This window comes from Trachemys scripta, chromosome 15 (genome assembly GCF_013100865.1).
Source record: "Trachemys scripta elegans isolate TJP31775 chromosome 15, CAS_Tse_1.0, whole genome shotgun sequence".
NCBI classification, from domain to species: domain Eukaryota; kingdom Metazoa; phylum Chordata; order Testudines; family Emydidae; genus Trachemys; species Trachemys scripta.
The window spans coordinates 18,586,454-18,609,029 of record NC_048312.1 but is presented as its reverse complement, the minus strand read 5'-3'; the positions used below and the strand labels follow the sequence as shown (position 1 = coordinate 18,609,029).

The following is a 22,576-nucleotide window of genomic DNA, read 5'->3' as shown; positions in this document are numbered from 1 at the left end:
TATTAGCTGTCATTTAGGATCAATAACTGACAGATTGTTCTCCCGATAGGAAACCCTTTGGTTGTGTAGGAGAAGCTGAGCCTCCATCTGCAGTAGTATGAAGTGTAACATGCTTCTAGAAGAGTGTATCCAAGTTAACATCTGTTCTAATAGTTTCCTCTTCATGTTCATTAGAGGACAGGTCTCGTGGGAGTATATGGGAAATATTTATGTAGAGTTCCTGATGAACAACTGAAGAAAGGTTTAAAAAAAGCCTACGGCATTTTCCTGTAGGTGGGATATACAAGTTAGTGCTGTTGTGCAACTGCTGCTGAGTGCTAGAATAGATTAAGTGGGTGGGGAGGAGGGGACACGGGGAAGAAAGACCTATAGTACTCTTACCAGTGAGGTTGTGAATTTGAGCTTGCCTATACTATTAGGTATCTTAAATGGCCCTTTAGCAGAAGTGCTGCTATTGATGGTTTGAATGCTTAAAGCCAACTGCCTTCAGCCTTCCCACATATGGCTGGCAGTTGCACATGCATGTGTAGGGTCTTCCTACTCCAACATGCTCCTGGTTTGAAGGAGGCAGTGGTGTGTATTGTGTTCTGTTCTTGAATACTAGAGCTCCAAGATGCACTGAATGACTTACAGCAGAGGATGTTCTGCTAGTTCTTTTGGTAGCTTCCAGTAGTTGAGTTTCTCCTTCTCTTAGTTCTGCTTAGTTTACATGGGAAAGACCCATGAAAGACTGCATCACAGTATTAAGCTAGGCTGCCTCTTACAGTACAACTGGAGTACAGTAAAGGACACAAGTCTAGGCTGGGCACTTCTTGAAGCCTGTGACTAAGTTTGTTCCCAAGATGAGAATGGACAAACAAATGCATCTAAAATTTGTATAGCAGAAAGACCGGACAAATAAGAAGTTTAGGGCACTGTGTTCATAACATAAAAGTTAGTGTCACATGGGGCTTGCAAGACACACTCTGCAAGGGGTGGAAGAACTGTCAGATACTTGTATTTTCCTCATTCACCCCTCAGCACATCTACAGTAGGAAGGTACAGTATTCTTAGTCCAAAGTGCTCTGGACCTACTACAGTGCAGGCAATGTAGAGGGGAGGGCAGTGATCAAATGCCTAGTCTAGCTTTGACGGTTGCTAGTTTGGTACCATCACTGTTGGTAGATACAACTCCCCCGCCAAAAAATATCAAGACTACAACCACTGTGTACACCAGTTTTACATTTATAATTGGACTTTTATAATATTCATGATTAGCACAAAGTTCATAACCATAAATTATACATTGTTATCTAATTTCAGTACATAAAACGTTAATGATATATGTATTTGAAGAGTGGCACAAAGTAATACAGCCCTGTTGGCATTCTCAAAGAAAAGAGTGTGCGGTGGATGCGCCATTTATACTACTACAGCACAGCAAAACCAAGAGTTGCCGAACCCTGTCAGATCAGATGACACTGCCTCTAGTTGCCAGTCAGGGTCAGGAATTTGAGTCAGCCCAACATGGTGGAGCAGAAAACCTTGACTCCAGCATCAGAGTTAATAAAGGTGCAAAACCAGGATTATATCCCTCTCCACTACCTCAAGTATTTCAGCAATATATCCCTCCCTGATCCTGACACTGCACTCTGAATCACTGTTACCTTAGCATATGCTCATAGTACTTTGGCAGCCCACACACACACACATTCCTGCTGCATTCAACTTGGCATACATATAGCTGAGATTTCCTTTTGTACCATTTAATGTCAATGAGTAACATGCTCTCCCCTCTTGTTAAACAAAAAAAGCATCTGGGAAGTTTGCTCGCTCTCTGGTAGGATCAGATTTAATTACTGGAAGAGAATAAGTCTCAAACCTACTCCATAAGTACACAACAGGCTCAATCTGCCCCCCACCCCCCCAAATAACTTTCTGCAAAAAATTTCCCCAATATTCCTCCAACAATTTGCAGAGTACTTTAAGAAATATTTGAAAGCCCATTCTCCTTTTTGCATACAATGTTGCAAATAAAATGGGGGTAGTCAGATTTAAGCAAACTTCTAACAGTCCACCAGTAAGAAGATGCTGAACTCAATTCTGAACATCCATGCTACCTACTTAGTAGCTTCAGCTACAGTACTTTAAAGCTTTAACGACTTGGTGCCAGGTGATTCCCCAGCACAACCACTGCCGGCAATGGGTTTGCAACAAGGAATATGCACTCCCTCTTCCCCCTGGCCTCAAGCAGTTATTGCTATATTCTGAGTTTTAGATAAATAGTGCCTCAACTTCAGTCAAGAGTCTTGCAACATAATTAACAAAAGCTGCCTTTGAGGTTGAAATGTAACCGGACAATAGCAATAAATAATGGTAACAGGTATCCTCTGGAAATCTCCTCACTGAGTGAGACAGCAAGTATTCAACCAACCGAGGGGTCATCTGTGCCTTTAGGACCATTGTAAACTTCTCCAAGAAGTTAGCGGGACAGGAAGGGAGGAAAAAAAACAAAAACCAAAAACAGACTGTAGATCTGTCAAAGCTAGTTACATATTGAAACCATAAACAGGCGGCTGGGTGAATCCTGGAGCTGTGTATCCATACTGGAAGTTGGCCTGGGGAGGTACTGCACTGGGGCCTGCTGTTAACATTAGCTGCTGGCCTGGAAAGGGAAGAAGGAATTTGTTTAAACAAAGCTTTGCAAATGCCTGAAATAAAGTGATGAGGTGGTGTTAAACTGCCAGCATTTAGAAAGGCTATCTAGCTGGTTAACAAGCATGTTTATATTAAAATATGAACGATGGGAGAACCTAAACCACACCTTTCAGTCCACCTCCTTCGCTGAGGAGAGAGGATAGCCTGTTTTGTTCACATCATTGTATCTAGCTTTTGCTGCCAGACAGATTTAAGAGCAATTCACAGTATCGAGAGCTGGGTGAAGCCCACTCCCCCCCCCCAAAAAAAACCCACAAACAAAAAACCTTAATGACACCAAAACATTTCATGAATGTGTCCATTTGTTCATTTAGAAAAACCCTACAAGAATTCCAAAAAACCCCCAAAGTGTTTTGTTTCAACATTTCAGAAGGAAATGTTGAAAAATGGAAAACCAAAAGTTTCAAAATTTGCATTTTAAAATAAAATTAAAATGTTTATTCTGATTTTGAGCATTTTTAAAGCATCTTCTTTTGGGTCAAAGTGTTAGACCTGAGAAGAGTTTTGGGTTTTTGAAATTGCCAATGTAATGAAAAATCCACTATCTGCCCACCTCTGACAGGACAAGGTGAGATAGAAAGTGTGGGTGGGAAAAAAAAAAAAAAAAAAAAAAAGTGTAGTATTCATTGAGCTTGAGACAGCTACATAGCCTCCCAATAAAACAGATTAATATTGATTCCTTGAAACAATTGATATGGTTAGGATTCATGCATGGTCAACATTTTGACCAAAGCAATACAAGCTATTGAATTTTCAGCAGCTTGTGTACATGTAATAAGTCTACAGATTGCAAATGCATCTTATGAACACCAATAGCACACATGCCTCATGCAGACAATCAACTCAGGGATAACCTTTCCATTGGAGAGTGGACCAGAGTCATGTATTTCTCTGCCTCAGAGCTGCTACAAGATGTGCTAGTGAGCAGCATCTGCCTGGTCACAAAAATCTATGAAGCAGCCTTCTGTAGAGTCCATTGTGAAAGAGACCTTCCATTTACCTGCTCAACACAAGGTCTTTCTAGGACAGGTCATTAAAAAAATAAAATAAAAATCCACTCACTGATTGATTTGTTAAGTGGAAAGGCAGACTTCCAATCTTTGAAAGGTAGCAAGGTATCAGACAGGAAGTACAAGGAGGAATGGGTTTCTCCTGGAAATCCAGAAGAGACTCTGGTAACCCAAAAGCTCCTTCTCCTCCCTTCCCCCACCACTGAAAGACTTGGGATTTAGGATTTGTCTAAGCAAGTGGTACAGTAAAGGAGGAATAAGCCAAGTTTGATTGTTTCAGCTAAAGACTGCTATTCATTCAAATGTTTAAAATTTAAAGTGTTGCACAAAACTTTCAAGCATATTAATAAGTATAACCAGCTATACTTATCTGGGATAAGAGCCCCAAGTAGTTATCGCTAGCTGGGAGAAGACAAACTGCTTCACTGACTAGAGGTGGAGGATATCCATACTATAGTCACTTTCCTGTGGCCTATTTAAAGCCCAACATGGTGAGCCCTAACTGATAAGATTATCTTGCTAGAAATAAATAAAAAAAATACACCAAGTCTTTCACCTACCAAATACTATTGGAGTGGGTTCAGCTACTTGTTCCTCTTCTTTCCTTAGGCTTTCAGAAGCATCAAGTTTATCCACCTATGTTATAAAGTGAACAGGAGAAGTGTATGAAGGCCTTGCCTAAGAGTCATGTCCTCTTGATGGTATGTCTCATACCAAATGCTTCAAGTATTTAAGTGTTGCCCTTGCAAGTCTGATTTTGAAGCCATAGAACATACTTGTGTGTTCCAAGTTGTCCAAAACCCAAAAGGAGAGGGGAGACTAATTCTGAAATAAGCATCAATTTTTGCTTAGCTGGATACAAAGAGATCCACTACCTGAAGTGTAATACTTGCACTTGCTCTCCATCCATTGGGAACATTATGTCCTGCAACACAAGCTGCCAATTTCCATTTCAGAGCTTCAGGGTCAAGTCTGCATGAAGAACTGTTTGGCAGACAGCTACTACCTAACCACATCTTCAATAAGAAATTCTGAAAACACATGCCTACAGTATGTTTGACTTTGGAAACCATACATACCAGACAGCATGAAACATGGTTTGATTAATAATCAATGTAAAGTGAATAGATCTAAAACAGCAAATAGTAAGCTCTGTTCACTCGTACTGGCACACCAGATAAAGTAAGCTAACTTTTAGTAATAGGCTACAGAGCCAGTACTATAGGTATATTGCTTTAAAATATTTTCACTTTAATTTAGAGGTAGTAAGTTTATTTTCTACTAGATAGTAATGCAAGCTCCTGGGACTTCAACAGGAAGACAGTTTGAGGAGGTCCTATAGGGGGAATTAGCTGAAGCTAAGGGCATAGCTCAAAATTGTTTATTTTGCTCTATACACACCTAGTTCAGTCTGATATCTTAGGCCTGGTCTACACTTGGGGGGGGGAGGGGAGGGAGGGGAAGAGACTGCCACTGCTCCCCCGTCGACTCCGCTTCCGCCTCTTGCTGCAGTGGAGTATACGAGGAGTCGATGGCAGAGCGATCAGGGATCGATTTATTGCGTCTACAATAGATGTGATAAATTGGTCCCTGATAGATCGATCACTACCTGCTAATCTGGTGGATAGTGTAGTGTAGTCGCACCCTTAGACAGCCACTACTTATCACCACAATACAACTGCTAGCACTAAAATCCCTAGCTATGAATTAAATGGCCTGGTCAGTTAGCACCCATGCCCCCCCCCAAATTTGATACCTACTGAAGTATCACACCTTCAAAGTTTCCAACTCTCTGGACTGAAAAAGGACCTTTGTTAAATAAGATAGAGGCTTACAACTTTAGTAAAGTTCATAGCGTAACTAACATCTATCCAAAAATAGGGGATACTACTCCCTCTAGAGGGAAGCAGCAACAGTGTTCAGCCCACATGACAGGAAGTACAGAACATATCAAATTTAAGTAAAGGAAGCCCATTTTCAAATTCCACAGACTAAATTAGTTTCACTGCACATCAGACTCATCATGCATATTTCACTTTAGGAAAAATAATTATAGTATTTAGTAGATAATTGTCACCTGTAAATCCAGCCAGCAGTTTAAAGTTAGTATCTAAGCCTCATTTTTTATTTGAGAAATCCACTGCCCCACTCTTTTATATGCAAGTGGCTTAGACTTAGATTTATTTGAAGCTACAGAATTTCAGCACAATACAGAAGATTCTACATACAAGATCAGTCCAAAGCTGTTTCTGAGCATGCAGACAAGAGTGTCTGCTGGGAAGCTTTATCTTGCCAAGTCAGGGGCCATCACTTCTCCAAAGAGGTCATACTACTTTGTACGTAAGCTACTAGACTTGTTTACATGTAGACTGTGGGTAAGACAGAACACTTGGGAATATCAGTTATCTAGATATTTCCTCCCTCTTCACAACTGATCCTGCGACCTTGTGGTTTACTATGCTGCAAGGTTCTGATAATGGGCTATCTGCTACAAAAAAAAGAATACGTAGTACATCAGACAGGAGTTAAGGATGATGGACTCAAGGCAAAAAATGCAGTTATTTCTTTTTTGAATCATTAGCCCAAATGCTTGTTAACAGTGTTCTTCAGTGAATAGTTTTCCCCAGCTGAAAGTGAGCTAAGTCTGGCTGGATTCTCAAGTTGTGTGTAAGAAGCTGTCTTTCTACAGCATTAGAAGTTAATAGGAAACAGAGTTAGACAAAAAGCTAGATTATGCTGCTCTTCTGGCGGAAGCTACAGCTAGGTTCTAGTAACAGAATCCTAGGAGATATATATTAAGGGACACAAATGAACACAAAGTTTAAAATCAGAGACTGTCACCTTATTAAACAGCCCATCAACCTGCAAGAAAGTTCAGAAGGGAATACTTATCAAGTGACTATTCAAAAAACAAATCTGAAGCAAAAAAACATATCTAAACATTGGGACAATAAAGGCAAGAGTATTTAGTGCTAAGAAAATCATTTGGTCACTATTTTACAGTGCACAAGTTATGTCTAATCATGTACATTACAGCTTACTTAGACTTGCAGACAGCTAATTTTGGCAGATTACTTGGTAATTAAACAGCATATGCAGATTTACCATGTATAACCTGCTATGGTTTAAGACATGCCATTTACATGATAAATGCAACTCCTCCACCAGTACATAGTATTTGCCATGTACTTAAATCATGAATTTCTATGCGTGGACAGTATTTGCATATTTGTGCACGGTAAAGTAAATAGTTACCCATGTTAAGGAGGTAGAAAAGTGACTTCCACCTTGTTGTGACTGATCTGGAGGCATGCATCTCCTCTGCATCTACAGGAAAGTAGCACTTTTCTTCTAGCTTTAGATTTGTGATAAGTCAGTTTTGTTTGATGCTGTGGGATTTAGCAGCTCCAGATTTGCAGACAGATGGTTAAAACGACTATGGGCAAGATCCCCCCCACAGCTTGTGTAAGTCAGCATAGCTCTAGTGAAGTGGTGCAACTATGAGTTACATCAGCTGAGAATCTTACCCTAAGGAGATGACACGAATGCAACTTCAGGCTTTAACAGTAGCTCCTTCCCCCTCCTGACATTGGTCACACAAACATGACCTGAACTACTGAATGTCTCAGTAAATACTGATGCTACAATTTCAGCAAAACGCAGAAAGCTTAAAAGATTAGCAATGAAACATTTAAAATAGGAATCCACTGTGTCTATATTAGCCTGACAAAGGTTCTGTAGTCCCATAGGTCTACAACTATGGAGTCTACGCATATGTATTCCCATAGCTGCTGATGTGGGAGGGCTTCAGAAGGCTAGCTGCTTCACAAAGTACTACCCCCCACTATTCCCATGAAGAGAGCTAGTTATGTCTCAGGCAAGAGGACTATGGCCTCCTAAAATTAAATTGGTAAAAGGCAGAGGAATGGTAAGAGACATCACATCTTGAAAGCTCATGGGCCCAAGTTTTAGAGGAAAAAAAAAAAAAAAGTAGTTTTTATGTATAAACTGGAAGGCAAAAAGCATGACAGTTACCTAAGGAGTCAAATGGTTAGAGTACCATAGAGAAATAGACCACCCTTGTATTTAAGAAAGCAGCATGCACAGTATTAGCCTTTTGCTTGGAGTCTAGATTCACCAGTTCCCAGAAGAACAGATACCAGCTAGAGAAACAGTTCAGTCTTTTCATCAATTAACAGTTATAGCCTCTAAGCATCAGGTTTAATTGTGATTGGTTCATTGTTATGTACTATGTAGCATGTTCACTGAGGTGTGCTGAAGTTTATGTACCTCCACCTCAAACTGGTATTTCTGGAACAGAGGTTCAGTATCTCAACAATCCATGAGCACGGTCTTACCTAGCTCAGTTTGGACAATGCTAAACATGTGCAAGAATCTAGTACAAAGTAGCGAGTCTTTCAACGGAAGCAATACTCACTTTGGTAAGGTACTCCCTCATCACCTGGATGAAATAAGGCATTGCAAAGTCCATGATGTTATGCCTCCATGCCAGCTCAAGGACCACATCTGGGTGCAGCAAGTCATAGCATGCAAAGAGAGATGCTGCAAAACACTCCTGTTTGCCTTCCTCCAGGAACCACTGGAGCAGTTTCTCTGCCAGTTCGGCATCTTTGGACTCCGCAGCATACTGCATGGCATCCTACAAGTGAAATGCCATATACTTTAGGAGTTACCACCTGGCCCCTTCAAACTATTTATTTTTCCTCCTTAGTGAATTCTGCAGACAGGTTTCCCGCAAGCGAGGTAGTCTGGCTGATCCTAAGGCAGGAGAACACCAAATGCTGCAAAGCCAAATGTAATTGGTTTCCAAGTGGGTATTTTTAAATTGAGGCCACTGGTTCCATGCACTAGTGGTCATAACGCCGGCAGTAATTATCTATCATCAACTTAGGTCAGTTAACTAAAGCAGTGGCTCAACTTTTCCAGACTACTGTACTCCTTTCAGGAGGCTATTTTGTGAAACATGAGGGTATGCAAGTACTTGCTTACAAAACAACCAAACACACCCACCCACAAATACACAAGTGTCACAGCACACTATTACTGAAAAATTGCTCACTTTCATTTTTATCATAAAAATGATTGGAATATCTATTGAACTTATTTTTGGGGGCATAGTATATAGAGCAGCATAAACAAGTCATTTTCTGTATGAAGTTTTAGTTTGTACTGACTTGTCTAGAGCTTTTTATGTAGCCTGTTGCAAAAAGAGGCAAAAATATCTAGATGAGTTATGTACCCCAGAAGACCTCTGCATACTCCCAGGGTTACATGTATCCCTGGTTGAGAACCAGGGAACTAAAGCATATACAGGAGAAGCCAAGAATGGACAGCACAGCTTCTGCACGTATTCCATGACTATACAAAAGCATTAGAGTGTCATGGAGATATTCTATTCTACCTAGAATAGCTAATCTATAAGCGAATTCTATGATCCTAAAGAGTTATTGTCTATCAGTATCCATTTTAAAATCAGATTTGGTTTGTCAACTTGACCTTTCAGTTAATGGGATTTATAACAATAAAATACCAGTTGCTGGCATTAAAGGAAGCCAGTCAAACGAGATTAAGAGACTTCCTCCAAGAACTACAAATGAAGTCTGTCCAAAACAGATGGTGTTTGGGTGTGAGTAAAGGTGTTTTAAAAAAAGCAGTAAGCCTCAGTTTCTAGCATCTCACTGCAGCCCCTGTACTGATGTTTTAAAATAGGGATGACTCCAATATGCAAAGTCACTAATATCAGTGAGTCTTCAACACAAAACCAGAAGTGCCTTAGGCTAGTCTATCATTAGAGTTGATAGGTTTACAGGGTCTTCAAGTGCCTCCTTCTAGAATGTTTTGCCCCAAAGAAGTTGGCAAAGGTGTAACCATTAGTTCCACCTTTGGTTCAAGTATCAGAAGACAAAGCTGTGTTCAGACTTGTGTATGAGACAAACTAGTGTTTTTTGCTTAAGATATATTATATATAGTGCTTGTGTTGTACCTCCACTAGTATATAGCTATCCACATCACATACTGTTTTGCACTTAAGTTTTAATGGAGGCTAGAGCCTCAGTAATGGCACATTGATTCGGCTGCATCAGGGCTCCACATCTGAAGTATGATACAATGCATCTTCAATTTTTTTTTTTTTTTTTAAACCACAGAAAGTGAGACCTACTCTTGCCAAGTGAGCATCCTAATTAGCACTAGTTTGTTATAAGACAACCTACTGGGGGGGAGGGAAGGGAGGAGAGAAGATACATGTGAAAAGGAATTTACTTTTAATGTCATAGTCTTAGATTAGTTCTAATCCTAAATTTGTAGCAGGTTTTGTAAAGGCAGGTGCAATCCACGCTGCAGTGAGTGCAGAAAGCTCACTGCAGCTTGTTTTGGAGAGGTCTTAGAATTGCCTCTTCCATACCATTAAAAAAGGAAAAGTTCAATGTTAACTGACCTTGTAGAGACGATCCTTCTTGCAGAGCTCCACACTCTGTTTCCAACGATTATTACCTTTGTACAAGTAGGCTGCAATACGCCTAAATTCAATCAATTCATGTTTCTCCAAGCGCTGAGCCAGTGTGATGTTATCAAAGTTATCATATGCATCAATAGATGCTCTCAAGCCCTATTTAGAGAAAAATTCTGTTAGCTATCAGAACAGCAAATAAGTTTCTAAACGCCTCTGGAGAAACAAGGCTCTAGAGAAGTATGGCTAGCATGAATTAATTTTGGTTTTGGAGGCTGCCAGTTCTAGGTTACTGCAGTATGGACTTGGCTGCTTTCTAGCTGCTCTGATTAGAAAATTCAGAAGAGAGGTGTTGGCTCCAAAGAAGCCAGTCCCCCACACTTAAAGCCATGATGCTGACTTTGCCTATAGAGGGATTGCTGATGTACAGAAACATTGATACAAGTGCTAAGTGTCCCATTAGCAGTGGACAAGTTATGCAAACTTCAAGTAACTGGTCTGTTTGCCTCCCTAGTCCACTTAAAACAGAAGCCTGCAACCTCTTACATACAAGGCATTTTATTTTTAAAGAGATCCCCATACAGCGGCACATATAGCGTGCCAAGACAGAACGACTCTGTATTCTAATACAGGCTAGAGAAATAACTTTAGAAGGAATCTGCTATTTATGTGCGGGGTGCTTTAGGGTATTTCTACCTATCACTACTTTATCCTGACCTTTGAAATCTTTGGTCATAGCTGCTATTCCTCCAGAAGAGGTAGACTTATCCCCACCCCACCTTTACATTCCACCCAATACTTTTCAGTCAATTTGAGACCAAGTGAATAATTCTTACAATGCATGAAGCATGGCTGATTAACAAATAGCAGGCATGTGAAGTGAAAGGAGAGTGCATTTGCACACCAGTGTGCAAATGCAAGTGTGTCTGCTCTACTCAGATGCTGTAGGCCTGCTGTAACTTAACTGTATGGGAGACTCACCTGGTAATCCTCCTCCTCTGTCAGGAGATTGTTTAGAGCCTCATTGACTCCTTTGTTGTTGTGGTTCTGGACTGAACGCAGGTAAGGCTTAACTAGAGGCAGCTGATTAACCTGGAAGCAAAACAGCAGTAAGGACATGTTAGATTAAGAGTACTGCTTTGAAGGAAATTAAATACTTTAGAGAAGCAGGCTCTCCAGTTTAGCACTAGAGAGACTTATTTTTAAGCCAGCCCAAGAAAGTCTATTATAGCTGCCAGCAGCTCAGATATTTAGGAAAAATTTATCCTTTAATTGCTGGCATGAAAGAGCTAGACAGTCAGGATTTAAGTTTACAGAAGTATTTGGACCTATTTCCCCATCACCATATGCTGGGACTGTGGAACAGCCCTATTCCAAGTGATTTGATGAGCACTAGCAGCATGCTTGCGACTGCAAGAGGCGGAGATCTTCTAGACCCCAAAGGCTTCATCTCAGAGGGCAAGGACAAGAATGCACTAAAAAATCCTTAGGAACAGAGTTTAATGTCCATACCTGATCCATTTATAATGACTATAGCTCACCTTTGAGAAAAAGCTGACTGTCCTGGTATGATCCAGCCGTGGAGATAATACCAGCAGAAGATCATTGATCAACAGAGGTTTGTAGTCCAAATAAAACTGCAGGGCTTTGTAATACAGCTCCACATTGGCCACCTGGATAAAGGAAACACTGATTAGATCAAAGGCTGCCTCTGCATCTGAAAGTTTAACTATGTTGCAGGGAAAGTGAAGTATAATACCAGATTAAAAACAAAATAAAAAAAAAAGTGTCAACTCTGCAAAAGTCTAAGTGTCAGATATCTGAGTGCTGGCCATGTACACAGCTGCAATTTGAAATTAAATTTCTCACTTAGATGGCTAGCACTTGTCAGCTTCCTGCTCTGCCTGATTCCAGGAATCTACACAAGATTCAGATCCCAACCTGACTGTACAAAACATTTTACTAGCACAGCTATAGCCTTGAGTTAAGAGGGCGGTGGGGGGGGGGGGGGGGGGGGGAAAGGAGAGAAGTTTGGCTCAGGAAGCCCAGAAGAAGAGAGTTCAGTAGCTTCCTGTTTATTAGTTCAGGAGTTTGTTGAACAGGTACTTGAACCTTGTAGCTGTAAGATTAAAGCTCTATCACTTCAATTTTTGCTTTGTAGTAACAATTTTCACAAAAAGCTACCTGGGTCCAGTAATTAGATCACAGCTATTTACCTTAGCAATTATGTCTTTGAACTGCCCTTCTTTCCAGGCATCAGTGGGATGGTTCATCATTGTAATTATTGCATTGTCATACTCTTCATACTTGTCATAAAGGAAGACCAGTTCTCCCCAGAGGTGAGCTTGTTCTGCAGCTCTGAGCACCTAGGGATAGGAAAAGGATAATATTAGGAGTTGCATGTTGCTCAACACTTGCCTAGCTGTGTAACAGTTTAATGCAGCAAGATACCTACCTTTGGAATGTTGACTCTGGACCAGAAGAGCTCCAGATGTTCCCTCATCTTCTGAGGTTTGAATTTGGAGTACAAGATAGCCAGTTCTGTGAACATGCCCATGTGAGCACGCTCCAGGCCCAAAGCAGCTTCCAAGAGGGCAATTAGTTCTTCAAAGTAGCCACGATCCTAAGATGAAGATGGCCAAGGTTACTGATTGAAAAGGGATGATGTTCAAAGTTCCCTTTGCAGCATAGTAGGGAAAAACAGTGATTTGAAGTTTCAAGTCTTAGACAGGGGTTTCAAGGTTCAGGTTTCTGAGAAGTACTGGCCCTTTTACTTACTCCATTGCACAGTGAAGATGGGTCTCCAGTTTAAACACAGCTCCTTGTTTAAAGTGAGCTTGTTTCACTAGTGGTTTAAAAAAAAAAAAAAAAATCCTCAAAGGGATGTGTTAAAGTTCCAGGAACGCCAACTGTTACCATGGCACTGAAGGGTGGCGTAGTTGCTGCCATCTCAGATTTTAAGGATCACTATTAACAAATCCTGCAAACAGGGAGCAGACAATTATTCCCTTAGATCATTAAAACAATCTAACCTGATAATAGCTAATCAGCTCTTCAAGTTCATCTGCATGGATTACTATGTGCAAGCCGCATATCTGTGCAAGGCGGAACTCCTTTCCATCCACACAGGCAAAGCACACCTGTAACAAAAGAACATTTTAGTCAAACTGATGTTAGACACCCAGACTAGTACACCACACATTACCCAAAATGAATTGGATAACTGCAAGGCTAAAAAAGTTCCTTCTATACATTAGATCGAAGACACTATCAGATGTAGGACAAATAATCAAGGCACTTTGGAAGCAGTATCCTCATGCTCCATTAGGAGTAAGACTTCTCATTTAAGACAAAGGTTCTAAAACGGCCATTGAAGCTCTGACTTCCAAAGTGTGGACCATATCTTGTATATATTACTCTTGTGAAACCTCATCTCCTATTCATGGCTGCATAACATAGCAACTAAGAAATTGCTCATATGGAAGAATACTATTAAGGAAGCATGTTTGTGTATCTTGATATGATCTAGTAGCTGGAAGCATGGCAAGCCAGCATTACATGACCAGCAAGTGCTCTGAAGACTAGTAGTCCAGATTTGTTTAGGAATAAGATACCATTTCAAGCTAATATGAATCTGACACCTGGGAGAAGGAGCATTTTCTATAAGCAGCACCACATACGAAAAGGGATTCTACAGACTGGGTTGACAGTGTTAAAGATAAGGCAAGATGAACTACCTCCTTCCAGGTCCTGGTGCTGTTGGCTTTGCGGCCACTGTCTACTGCTGCCTGGTACTCTCCAAGATGCACCAAGGTAGATGCCAGGCGGGCGAAGTTAGATACATTGTTGTAGAGCAGCTTTGCTGCATCATACATTCCCTCCTCATAGCAGCGATCTCCAACCTAGAGAGAAAACCAGGATAAACTGAGTTGGACTGATGGGGGCAGGAAAGGATAATGAGCAAACTTTGAAAGCTTGTCCTGTTTTCTTTGAGAGTGTCAGGAAATTTCTGACCTGACTAGGCTATTTGTAAAGGCCTTCGTATTTTATTAGGAACATAAAAGACATACCTGCTGAATGTGGGCATTGTTAGGGCCACTCACAAACTCTTCCAGCTCTGAGAGGCGGTTGGTTTTTGCCAAAGCAAAGATAAGTTCTGTCTCTACATAGGACTCTCTGGCCTTTTTTCTGGCCATTTGCAAGAATTTAACCAGATCCTCCCAGTTACCTTAAATAAACAGAAGAAAAACAAAAAAGTTTCCTATTCCACTCCTTTCATTCTGAATTATTTCCCATTGTCTAAACTATGTTCAAGAGAACAGTCAGTTAATGAGCTACTCTACAGAAACTGACACATTGAAGAGCCCAGCTGGGACTAGCTGACCCCACATCCAAACAAAATGCACTAGGTACCATTCCTTGAGTGATCAACTCTTAACATCCATACATCTCTTCTGGATCATGATTACTCAAGAATGAGTTGTGTGCTGTTAGTATTTATAGTTCTAATTTTATGTAGAGATTTGAGAATTTAAGTCCGTGAAAGTACTTTAAAATGGATCCCATGCTGAAACACTGGAACTGCAGACTTTATATATTAGTCATTGCAGACACTAATCAGTATTGTTATATATATTCACTTTGAACTCCTTTGTTAATCTGGCTCAGTCTTCCTGTGTTCTCATTAGCAAGACATGCTTAACTACAGAACGGATGAGGACTTAGCTTACTGTTTCTACTAGCTGCTTGAACAACTTCCATGTAAGCAGAGGGATCATCAGCCTTGATATAGGAGTCAATGGCTTCCTTCACCAAGTCCTTCTGGAGCTGTGCTCTAGCCAGTTGGCTCCATACAGCTGGTTCATTACATCTCTCTGCAAATTCATAGGCTCGGTCCAGGTTGCCAATGTGCTCTATCAGCACCTATGATATTAAAGGTAACATTTTTCAAGTGTGACATTCTAGTCCTTTAATCTTCAAATGCCTAGAGCTCTTACCCATACCAGAGGAAGAGCAGCAAAAGTACCCCATAGTGATATGAAAGCATGCAACCACATATTTTGGATTTAAAGCAGCCCTTTCAAACTCATCTATAAATGGTTGTGTTTCAGGGTGGGAATGTCTTCCTCTTACTAAGAGGAACAATCTCCTTGGGGCAAAAAGGCAACATTGACGGGTGTTAATTTAACTCATGTAAACTCCCAAGAGATTGGTGTCTGAATTACTTCATTTGGATGCTGAACAATTATGTTACCTACATTCAGATTCAGGATTTGTCTTCTTCTGCCCCATTCCCAACTTTCAAGTGCTTGAAAAGAAGCTTTTTCCACAGAATATTTATAACTTTGTATTGGTGGTAGGCTGACTAGTTTTATCTACATGTACAGTATGACTTTTCTAGAAAAAAAAGAAGTCAACGGGCCAGCCTTGCGTTATTTACCTGTTTTTTCTACCTGTTCCTATGAACTGTACACCCTTAGGAAACATGAGCTGATAGCCATGACTGCATCTCACCTGTATTGCAGAAGTATTAACATCAAATTTCCTGAAGATAGCAAAGGCTTCTTCATATAGCTCATTACTGATGGCTATGTTGGCAATATCTGGGGCATCATAGTTATCCAGACGATTGATATACTCCATTACACGAGTGCGGTCAGCTTTAATGGCAGTCAGGATCAGAAGATTCTGCAGGTTCCTGTAAATGGGATAAGCAGGACAAAAATGGTCTATAAAAGAGGAGGTATTAGGTGCTACCCACTATTTGACCTAAAAATGCCACCATCAGGCAGTGAAGTCCAAAATTAAGGTTTTAAAATGAGTTTTATAGAAGTCTAGTAGATTCGATGGCTTTAGACAGTCTCCTGAAATAGCAAACTGACTAGCCCATTTTTATAGCCAAAATGGAGAGAAGATTTAGTTACTTGTTACACTATCAATTCCCTTTCTAATAAAAGGAGTCAGCATTCCTTTGTATTAATACACTGTCTGCACTACTTCTGTTGTATTCAAAAAAGTTAAAGTTAAAATTAAAATCCTCGAATACCACCATTTAATCACTTCAGTGGCTGCTCACCTTCTCTAGTACACATCACCGAATGCTGCTAGATCAAATTTTGCGTAGCTAAAAAGAGGATATCCATTTAAAGACTGTATAGAGTGCAGAGCAGTCAGGTATTTCAGAAGTTTAGGGGACAACCTAAAACATCACAAAACACTTCTACTTTTCTTCCAACAGAAGGGGTATCATCTTCCACCTACCTATGCTCGCTGAACACAGAGTTGTCCAAGACTATCTTCTCAAGAAGCTCAATTAGTTCATTGGGCAGATCAGCAGTCATGAAAGCTTTCACAGTAACAGAAACCTCTTCAGGATCCTGCGTTTCAGATAAGGCTGTCTGGACAACCTAATTTTGAAAACATTTGGAAGAAGCAGTTGAAAAGGCTTTTCCTAGTCTTAATTTAGATTCATAAACAAGGGGTTATCAGCCCACTGAGGTAGGACACACATTAAATCACGAACCTCACAAACATCAAGCTGGACAAACACTGCAACTTCTTGTTAGAGAATTCTGGCTACCAAAGATTCTTTTCAATCTGTCATGTAGATGGCTTTGAAATATTGATTCACCAGTATTAGTGTGTGATACTGGGCATTTCACATCCATTTAATAAATCATACCACTGCACTAGCCTTACAGTATGAGCAGGCTCCCTTAGTTTTAACTATCCCAGATAAGATTCAATTACTTTTACAGATAGCATTGCATTGAAGAGACTAGACAAGTGCTAGTTATACTGGCCCCTGTCCGTGATGAAACAATCTGGACACTATAGAATACGGCGGGCAAAATACGGCCCACCTAACATTTGTCTGGTCCAGAGATAGCAGCCAAAGTCCTGTGGCACAGCGAGGTGCTCCTGGCTGGCATGTCTCTGCGCACCCCTGGTAGGGGGGCAGGGGGACCACACAGGGGAGGAGGGGGAAGGCAGCTCCATGTGCTGTCCATCCCCAGCACTGTTCTCACTATGGGGGTGGTGCTTGCAGTTGCAGGCAGCACATGGAGACCCGCTACCCCCCTCCCCACAAGGGGTATGTAGAGATGTGCTATGGTGCCAGCAGCCAGCTGCTTCTGGGAGTGGTGTGGGGCAATGATGGGGGAGAAAAGAGTCTCGATGCAAGATATGCAACTTCAGCTACAGGAATAGCTTAGCTGAAGTCAGCGCATCTTATTTTGCCTTACCTCCTGTCCTTACAGCGTGGGATCGACGACCGCGGCTCCCCCATCGACTCCACTACCACCGCTCACCCTGGTGGAGTTCTGGAGTCGACGGGAGCGCGTTCGGGGATCGATATATTGTGTCTGGACGTACCCCTTGTCTACCTGGGAGCGCTTCTGATCTTCCAGCTGTTCAAGCAGCCCACTCATTCCACAAGCATTCCAGAAGGGAGGGGGAAAGCCACTTCACAGGTATTCAAGGGGGAGCGGGAGAGGTGTAACACCTTTTGAACATACAGGTTCTACAGAGCACACAGATCACTGCTGCTCCCACAACAGCCCCCCCACCCAGCAAAAGTTATTGCCCACCCCTCGGATAGAAGATAAAATTAAAGTAAACTGAAGTAGAGGGGCTGATAGGGTTGGCACAAGTATTGGGGGGGGGGGGGGTGTGCGAGCAAGGGATTCTGGAGTCATTCTGAAGTCATAAGACACTGGATAACAGCTTTCATTTCTATTTGTAGAACCAGTTACTTTACTGTACCTGATCAATGAGCTGTCGCCTGAATGGACTGTTTTCCTCAAGGACATTTGCCCAAAGTTCTGGATCCTTTCTGCGTACCAAATAGCGAGCCTCACTCTTGAACAAGGAGTTCTCATTGCAAACCTGAAAAAAGAGAAAGCCATGAACACATATATAGTTAAGGGAACACTTACAATGTGATCCCACCCAACACAAGTTTGGCTTTTTGACATTAATAATGAGCCATGCTCAACGGACAATAGTTTCTGAATAGAACTAGTTGTTGGCCATCACTAAGTGCCACACAGGCGCAAGTTTGGCTTCTTACCTAGCCTCTAATCTAAAAGGCTCTCAGCAGACAGGATCTCGTGCAAAGTTACACGCTTTTCTTGCTTTTGCCCAATAGAAATGTTATGACAACTTCTCATGGTAATATTTCTACTGCTGTCAGAAGCCATGAACTACACAGGCTTCTGACAAATTTCAGACCTAGAAGGGGATTCATTTTGGAGTGGAGAAAATTTAGGTCAGTTTTATTTTATCTGAAGCCTTCACTCAGCTTCATTGTCAAGCTGCACCAGAATGTTTCTATTTTGTAAAATCTTGAATTTCACAGAATGTTTCCACAACTATAAGCTTCTAAGTAACTGTTTGAGGGCTACAGTTTTACCTAATGGAAACATTGTGCAGAAGCTTATCAATGATACAGCAGAGGAAGTAAATTCTCACAATGGCTTTGTATTTTCCTACTGATTCTAATTGCACAGTTTGAATCTTGTGACTCAATGTAACCTGGTTACATTTTATCAGCACCAGCTTCAATGGACAGCAAAGGTAGGTTTTGTTTTCCAAGCCATTTTAATAGGAGCCTAGAGTCCAATCCTTCCTTCCATTACTGAATAAGTCTAGGCTGGGTACCAAGGTTAGCACTTCCTGACTTTATGGAGTGCCTATAACACCAACTGTTATAATTAAAATGGTTCTGGGACTGAAGGCTGACCAGAGCTGGTCTCAAATCATGTAAGTGCAGATAGGAGGGGAGGTTGCCAGGCTCTATCAAGAGGATATGTGCACAGTAGTTAAAGGTTACATTTAATTTCTATGCAGTTCTCACAGCAGTGAGCTGCACAGGTAACAGGTGGCCAAATTAAGATTCCCAGTTCACCCTAGGAAAGGGTCTATGCCCAGAGGAGAACCTTTGGGTTTTTCTTTTTTTGGTAGGGGGGAGGGAGGAAGAGATCAGTTTCTGTAGTAGAAAATTTGGCTGTTGGAAGACAAAAAGCCCTTTGCAGAGCACCTTGGTTAGGAGAAAGCAAGTGTACCACAGAATTCACAACCCAAGAAGGGAGCATGGAACAATCCAAGAAGGGAGCATGGAATAGTCACAATCCATACCTGTCCACTTTCAAGAGCTGAACCCGGAAAACTGTTTCTAAATAAAAACTTCTGAGTAAACTACTCGATTCAGATATTGAATTAATCTATTAAGACCACCACTTTTGTGGCTATATTCTCCCTTCCACACTTTAAGACAGCATGTAAAAACTGGACTCAACTGCTACACAGTGGACACAGCCAAGCCTTTCATGCTGAATCATTAAATTGGTGCACACCTATAGGAAGGTTAATCCCTTAAGGAACCCCACCACATTCCAGCAGGCAGCGATTCCAGGCTGGGACAGGTTATGGAAGTGTGCACTAGAGGGTGCTCCATATGCTGATACTACTCAGCTGTTTCCACCACAGACTTGGCTTGTGCACTGGAGCAAGTGATCAACTGTTGATGAAGCTGAGTTTGTTGAGGCTTATGTTGACCAGTTGGCGGAAGCAATGGGAAGAGCTGACAAGGGATACATAGTAGAGGGAGTCCATTCCCATTTGGGACTCTGGAAACCAAGACAATCTATCCAAGACTACTAACACTAGAATGAAATGTGTTCAGGGGCCTTTTTCCAATTGCACCTGGTACCTTCTTTTTACTGTGGACCCTAAGACTACTGTAATAGTTTTTATTTAGGGCTATTTAAACAGAAATGCCACCTCAGCTGTTCCATAACTTAAACGTTACATAGCCCAAATCTTGCTAACTTCAATGGGATTTTAAGTTAAGGCATGTAGGACTTGGCCAGTGTTAGAAAGACTCATGGTTAAAAATCTAATCAGAACGTTGGTTACACTATTATTGACATTTGAAAACCCACCACCACTCAAACCTCTTAATATTAGACTACAGCAGATTTGTAAATACAAAAGCAAGTTTTGCTAACCTTGATGAGTTCAAGGTCACACTGCCCCCTCTCATAAGCAACACAGGCCAAATGAGGGTCCCTTTTTTCACAGTATTTGCCTACAACACAGCTGTCATAGTATGGGTTCTCCCGGAGAAACCGCTCAGGATTATTGTTACTGTCAATGTAGATTTTAGCCAGAGCATTGTGGGTGGCAGGTTCTTCACAGCCTTCATGAATTCTAGATTCCAGCCATGGCAGCAGCAACTTAAGCCTTTTGGGGAAAATAAAGTTTGTTAAGTTTGCAGACCAAATGTGCTACTAAATATTTCAATTTGATTCCTTAACTTGAGAGGAGTGCCAGCAAACTTTAAGGTCAAGGTTGTTCCCCAGAAAGGCTGTGGTCCCAGTATATTGGTCTCCTGGATCAAATCATTCTAACCTTGACTGATCTACAAAATAACCCATTTAAGGTTTAAAATGCCCCTAAGCTTTTCATTAAGGGGCATGCATACAGACTATTTGGAGTTTCTCTAATCCTTTTAAAGGAAAAAAAAAAATCTTGATAGGAAGGATGGAGGGGAGAGACTGGAAGAAACCTAGTCATAGGTCAAATAGAGATAGTGCTTCTGGAGCCATAGGTGCCTCAAGAATGCTTGTTTAGAGTAAAACCTAACTGATGAAAGCAGTTTCAGTGTACAGGTGATCTGTGCACAGTAAGTCCCTCAGAGGAGAGTTCACTTCAAAAATACTGTACTCCTTTAACAAGTTGAGAGTAGGGCATATGGAACATGCTATACATCAACTGGGAAACTGCTGCAAAGTGTAATGTTAAAGTGGCTGTACTGGGAGAGGACAGAGTCAGAAAAGGATTGATAACTCAGGAAGCAGCAAGGGTAGATGAACACAAGTACATCAGAATAGTTTAAACCCAAAGTTTAAAATAGGGGAAGCTAGAGCAAAAACTTGAGGTGGTAGGGAAAAAAAATTAAAAACAGTAGGAAAAGAGCTTTAGTAACTGACTTTTGGGTTTATGACTACTGTAACCTTCTGCTTAGGTTAAGGACAGAATTAACCAGACCACAGATATTTTCAGTAGGGTAAGATAGGAGCAAAATGAACTTTGCAAGTGTTAAGAATGGCAAGGTTTATTAGGAGAGAAGAGAGTCATTTATGCTTTAAGTTTAAATGATATAGTGAAAGGATACTTCATGGATTCCATACTTCTAGTATTGTAGAAATAGTTTGTGGAAGTTTTCAGAACAAGATGTTTTGGCAAATTCTTGGTTGTGATTAGGATTTGAGCCTAGTGGACACTTATTTTTATAGCTAGTGCACCCTGTATGATATTAGTTTCCTGGTCCCACTACCTACAGGAAAAAAAAAAATGCAGCAAAAACCAAGTCCTTCAGCTGACAGACAATGCTCTGCGATGGCTTTTTAGGCTTTCCTGTTAGAAAGATTTATTTCTTTTCTTCCCTGAATTTGAGGAAGTGGGAGAGAGGAACCACATTGTCTCAACATTTGCAATATCTTGCCCCTTCTCCATTCCTGTTCTACTAAGCTAATCAAAGTCATTGTGTGTTTTTATACATACATTCTCCTGATCACTACATGTATACTTCCCTACAATTAGCTATTTGTTCTAGTCAAGCACTGTGTCAAAACTCAAGTCTAGACATGGGGTTGTTTCTTTTCTCCCATTACACAAGGCTGAGTAATCTTCCTGATCCCATATTCATGAATGGGACAAAATAGTGAGCTATTCAGATTTGAAGACTGCCATATATGGTCTGAATTATCAATGAATGTGATACTGTGACACCCTCTTACATGCTGTACTCATGTGTCTGAAACTCCACATGCAGAATTCCTTTGCTTACTCAAGAGAACTGCCCCACATTAGTGAGCATTAATTCATTTCATGATTTTTACTTCGATCTTTCAAAATGGGATTGACTTAGAGCAACGAATGCAACTCTGGTATACCAAGGGGGAAGCCTTTTACTGGAGCAAAATGGAATGACTGTTTATACCAAGTACCTTTATATTCTATTCTTACCTATTTCTTTTTTCCACTTCAGCCACCAGCTCATCAGTTGAGAACTGGCCTCGAACCACCATGATCAAGTTCTTAATAACATCTTCAGAACAATCCACATCAAGAAGCCCTCCAATCACTGCTGGTATACGACTTGGATTCACCTAGAATAAACCACCATAAGAATGGTTTCTGGACTGTGCCATAACTGGAGGGATTTTTTAAAAAAACAATTCTTTAATGTTTAGAAATGTAGGAAACAGGACTACCATAGTTAGTTGTCTGATGTGTTCTTAAGTTAATCCATCACTAAATTGGTGTTAACCAGCAATATTCTACAAAGCTCACCAAAAGACTAGTCATAGTTACCTGAGACGGACCCCTTCTC

General features: G+C 41.0%; 1 protein-coding gene across 6 annotated transcripts in view; it reads right to left on the bottom strand.

Moving 5' to 3' along the window:
- Window positions 1-1,207: 1,207 nt before the first annotated feature.
- CLTCL1 (clathrin heavy chain like 1) overlaps window positions 1,208-22,576 on the bottom strand; it is a 55,188-nt gene continuing 33,819 nt past the window's right edge. For 4 of the 6 annotated variants that reach the window (XM_034790736.1, XM_034790733.1, XM_034790735.1 and 1 more), the window contains 18 exons: window positions 22,210-22,352; window positions 20,187-20,421; window positions 17,941-18,063; window positions 16,438-16,583; window positions 15,691-15,874; window positions 14,907-15,099; window positions 14,247-14,404; window positions 13,914-14,078; window positions 13,209-13,316; window positions 12,632-12,799; window positions 12,393-12,542; window positions 11,718-11,849; window positions 11,158-11,268; window positions 10,165-10,335; window positions 8,146-8,367; window positions 6,549-6,569; window positions 4,268-4,343; window positions 1,208-2,644 (listed from right to left, as the gene is read on the bottom strand). In XM_034790736.1, coding sequence (XP_034646627.1) covers window positions 2,529-2,644; window positions 4,268-4,343; window positions 6,549-6,569; window positions 8,146-8,367; window positions 10,165-10,335; window positions 11,158-11,268; window positions 11,718-11,849; window positions 12,393-12,542; window positions 12,632-12,799; window positions 13,209-13,316; window positions 13,914-14,078; window positions 14,247-14,404; window positions 14,907-15,099; window positions 15,691-15,874; window positions 16,438-16,583; window positions 17,941-18,063; window positions 20,187-20,421; window positions 22,210-22,352 — 2,622 coding nt within the window. In that variant the 3' untranslated portion in view covers window positions 1,208-2,528. The remainder of the gene's footprint in view (window positions 2,645-4,267; window positions 4,344-6,548; window positions 6,570-8,145; window positions 8,368-10,164; window positions 10,336-11,157; window positions 11,269-11,717; window positions 11,850-12,392; window positions 12,543-12,631; window positions 12,800-13,208; window positions 13,317-13,913; window positions 14,079-14,246; window positions 14,405-14,906; window positions 15,100-15,690; window positions 15,875-16,437; window positions 16,584-17,940; window positions 18,064-20,186; window positions 20,422-22,209; window positions 22,353-22,576) is intronic. The other 2 variants (XM_034790737.1, XM_034790738.1) reach the window with 1 other exon arrangement.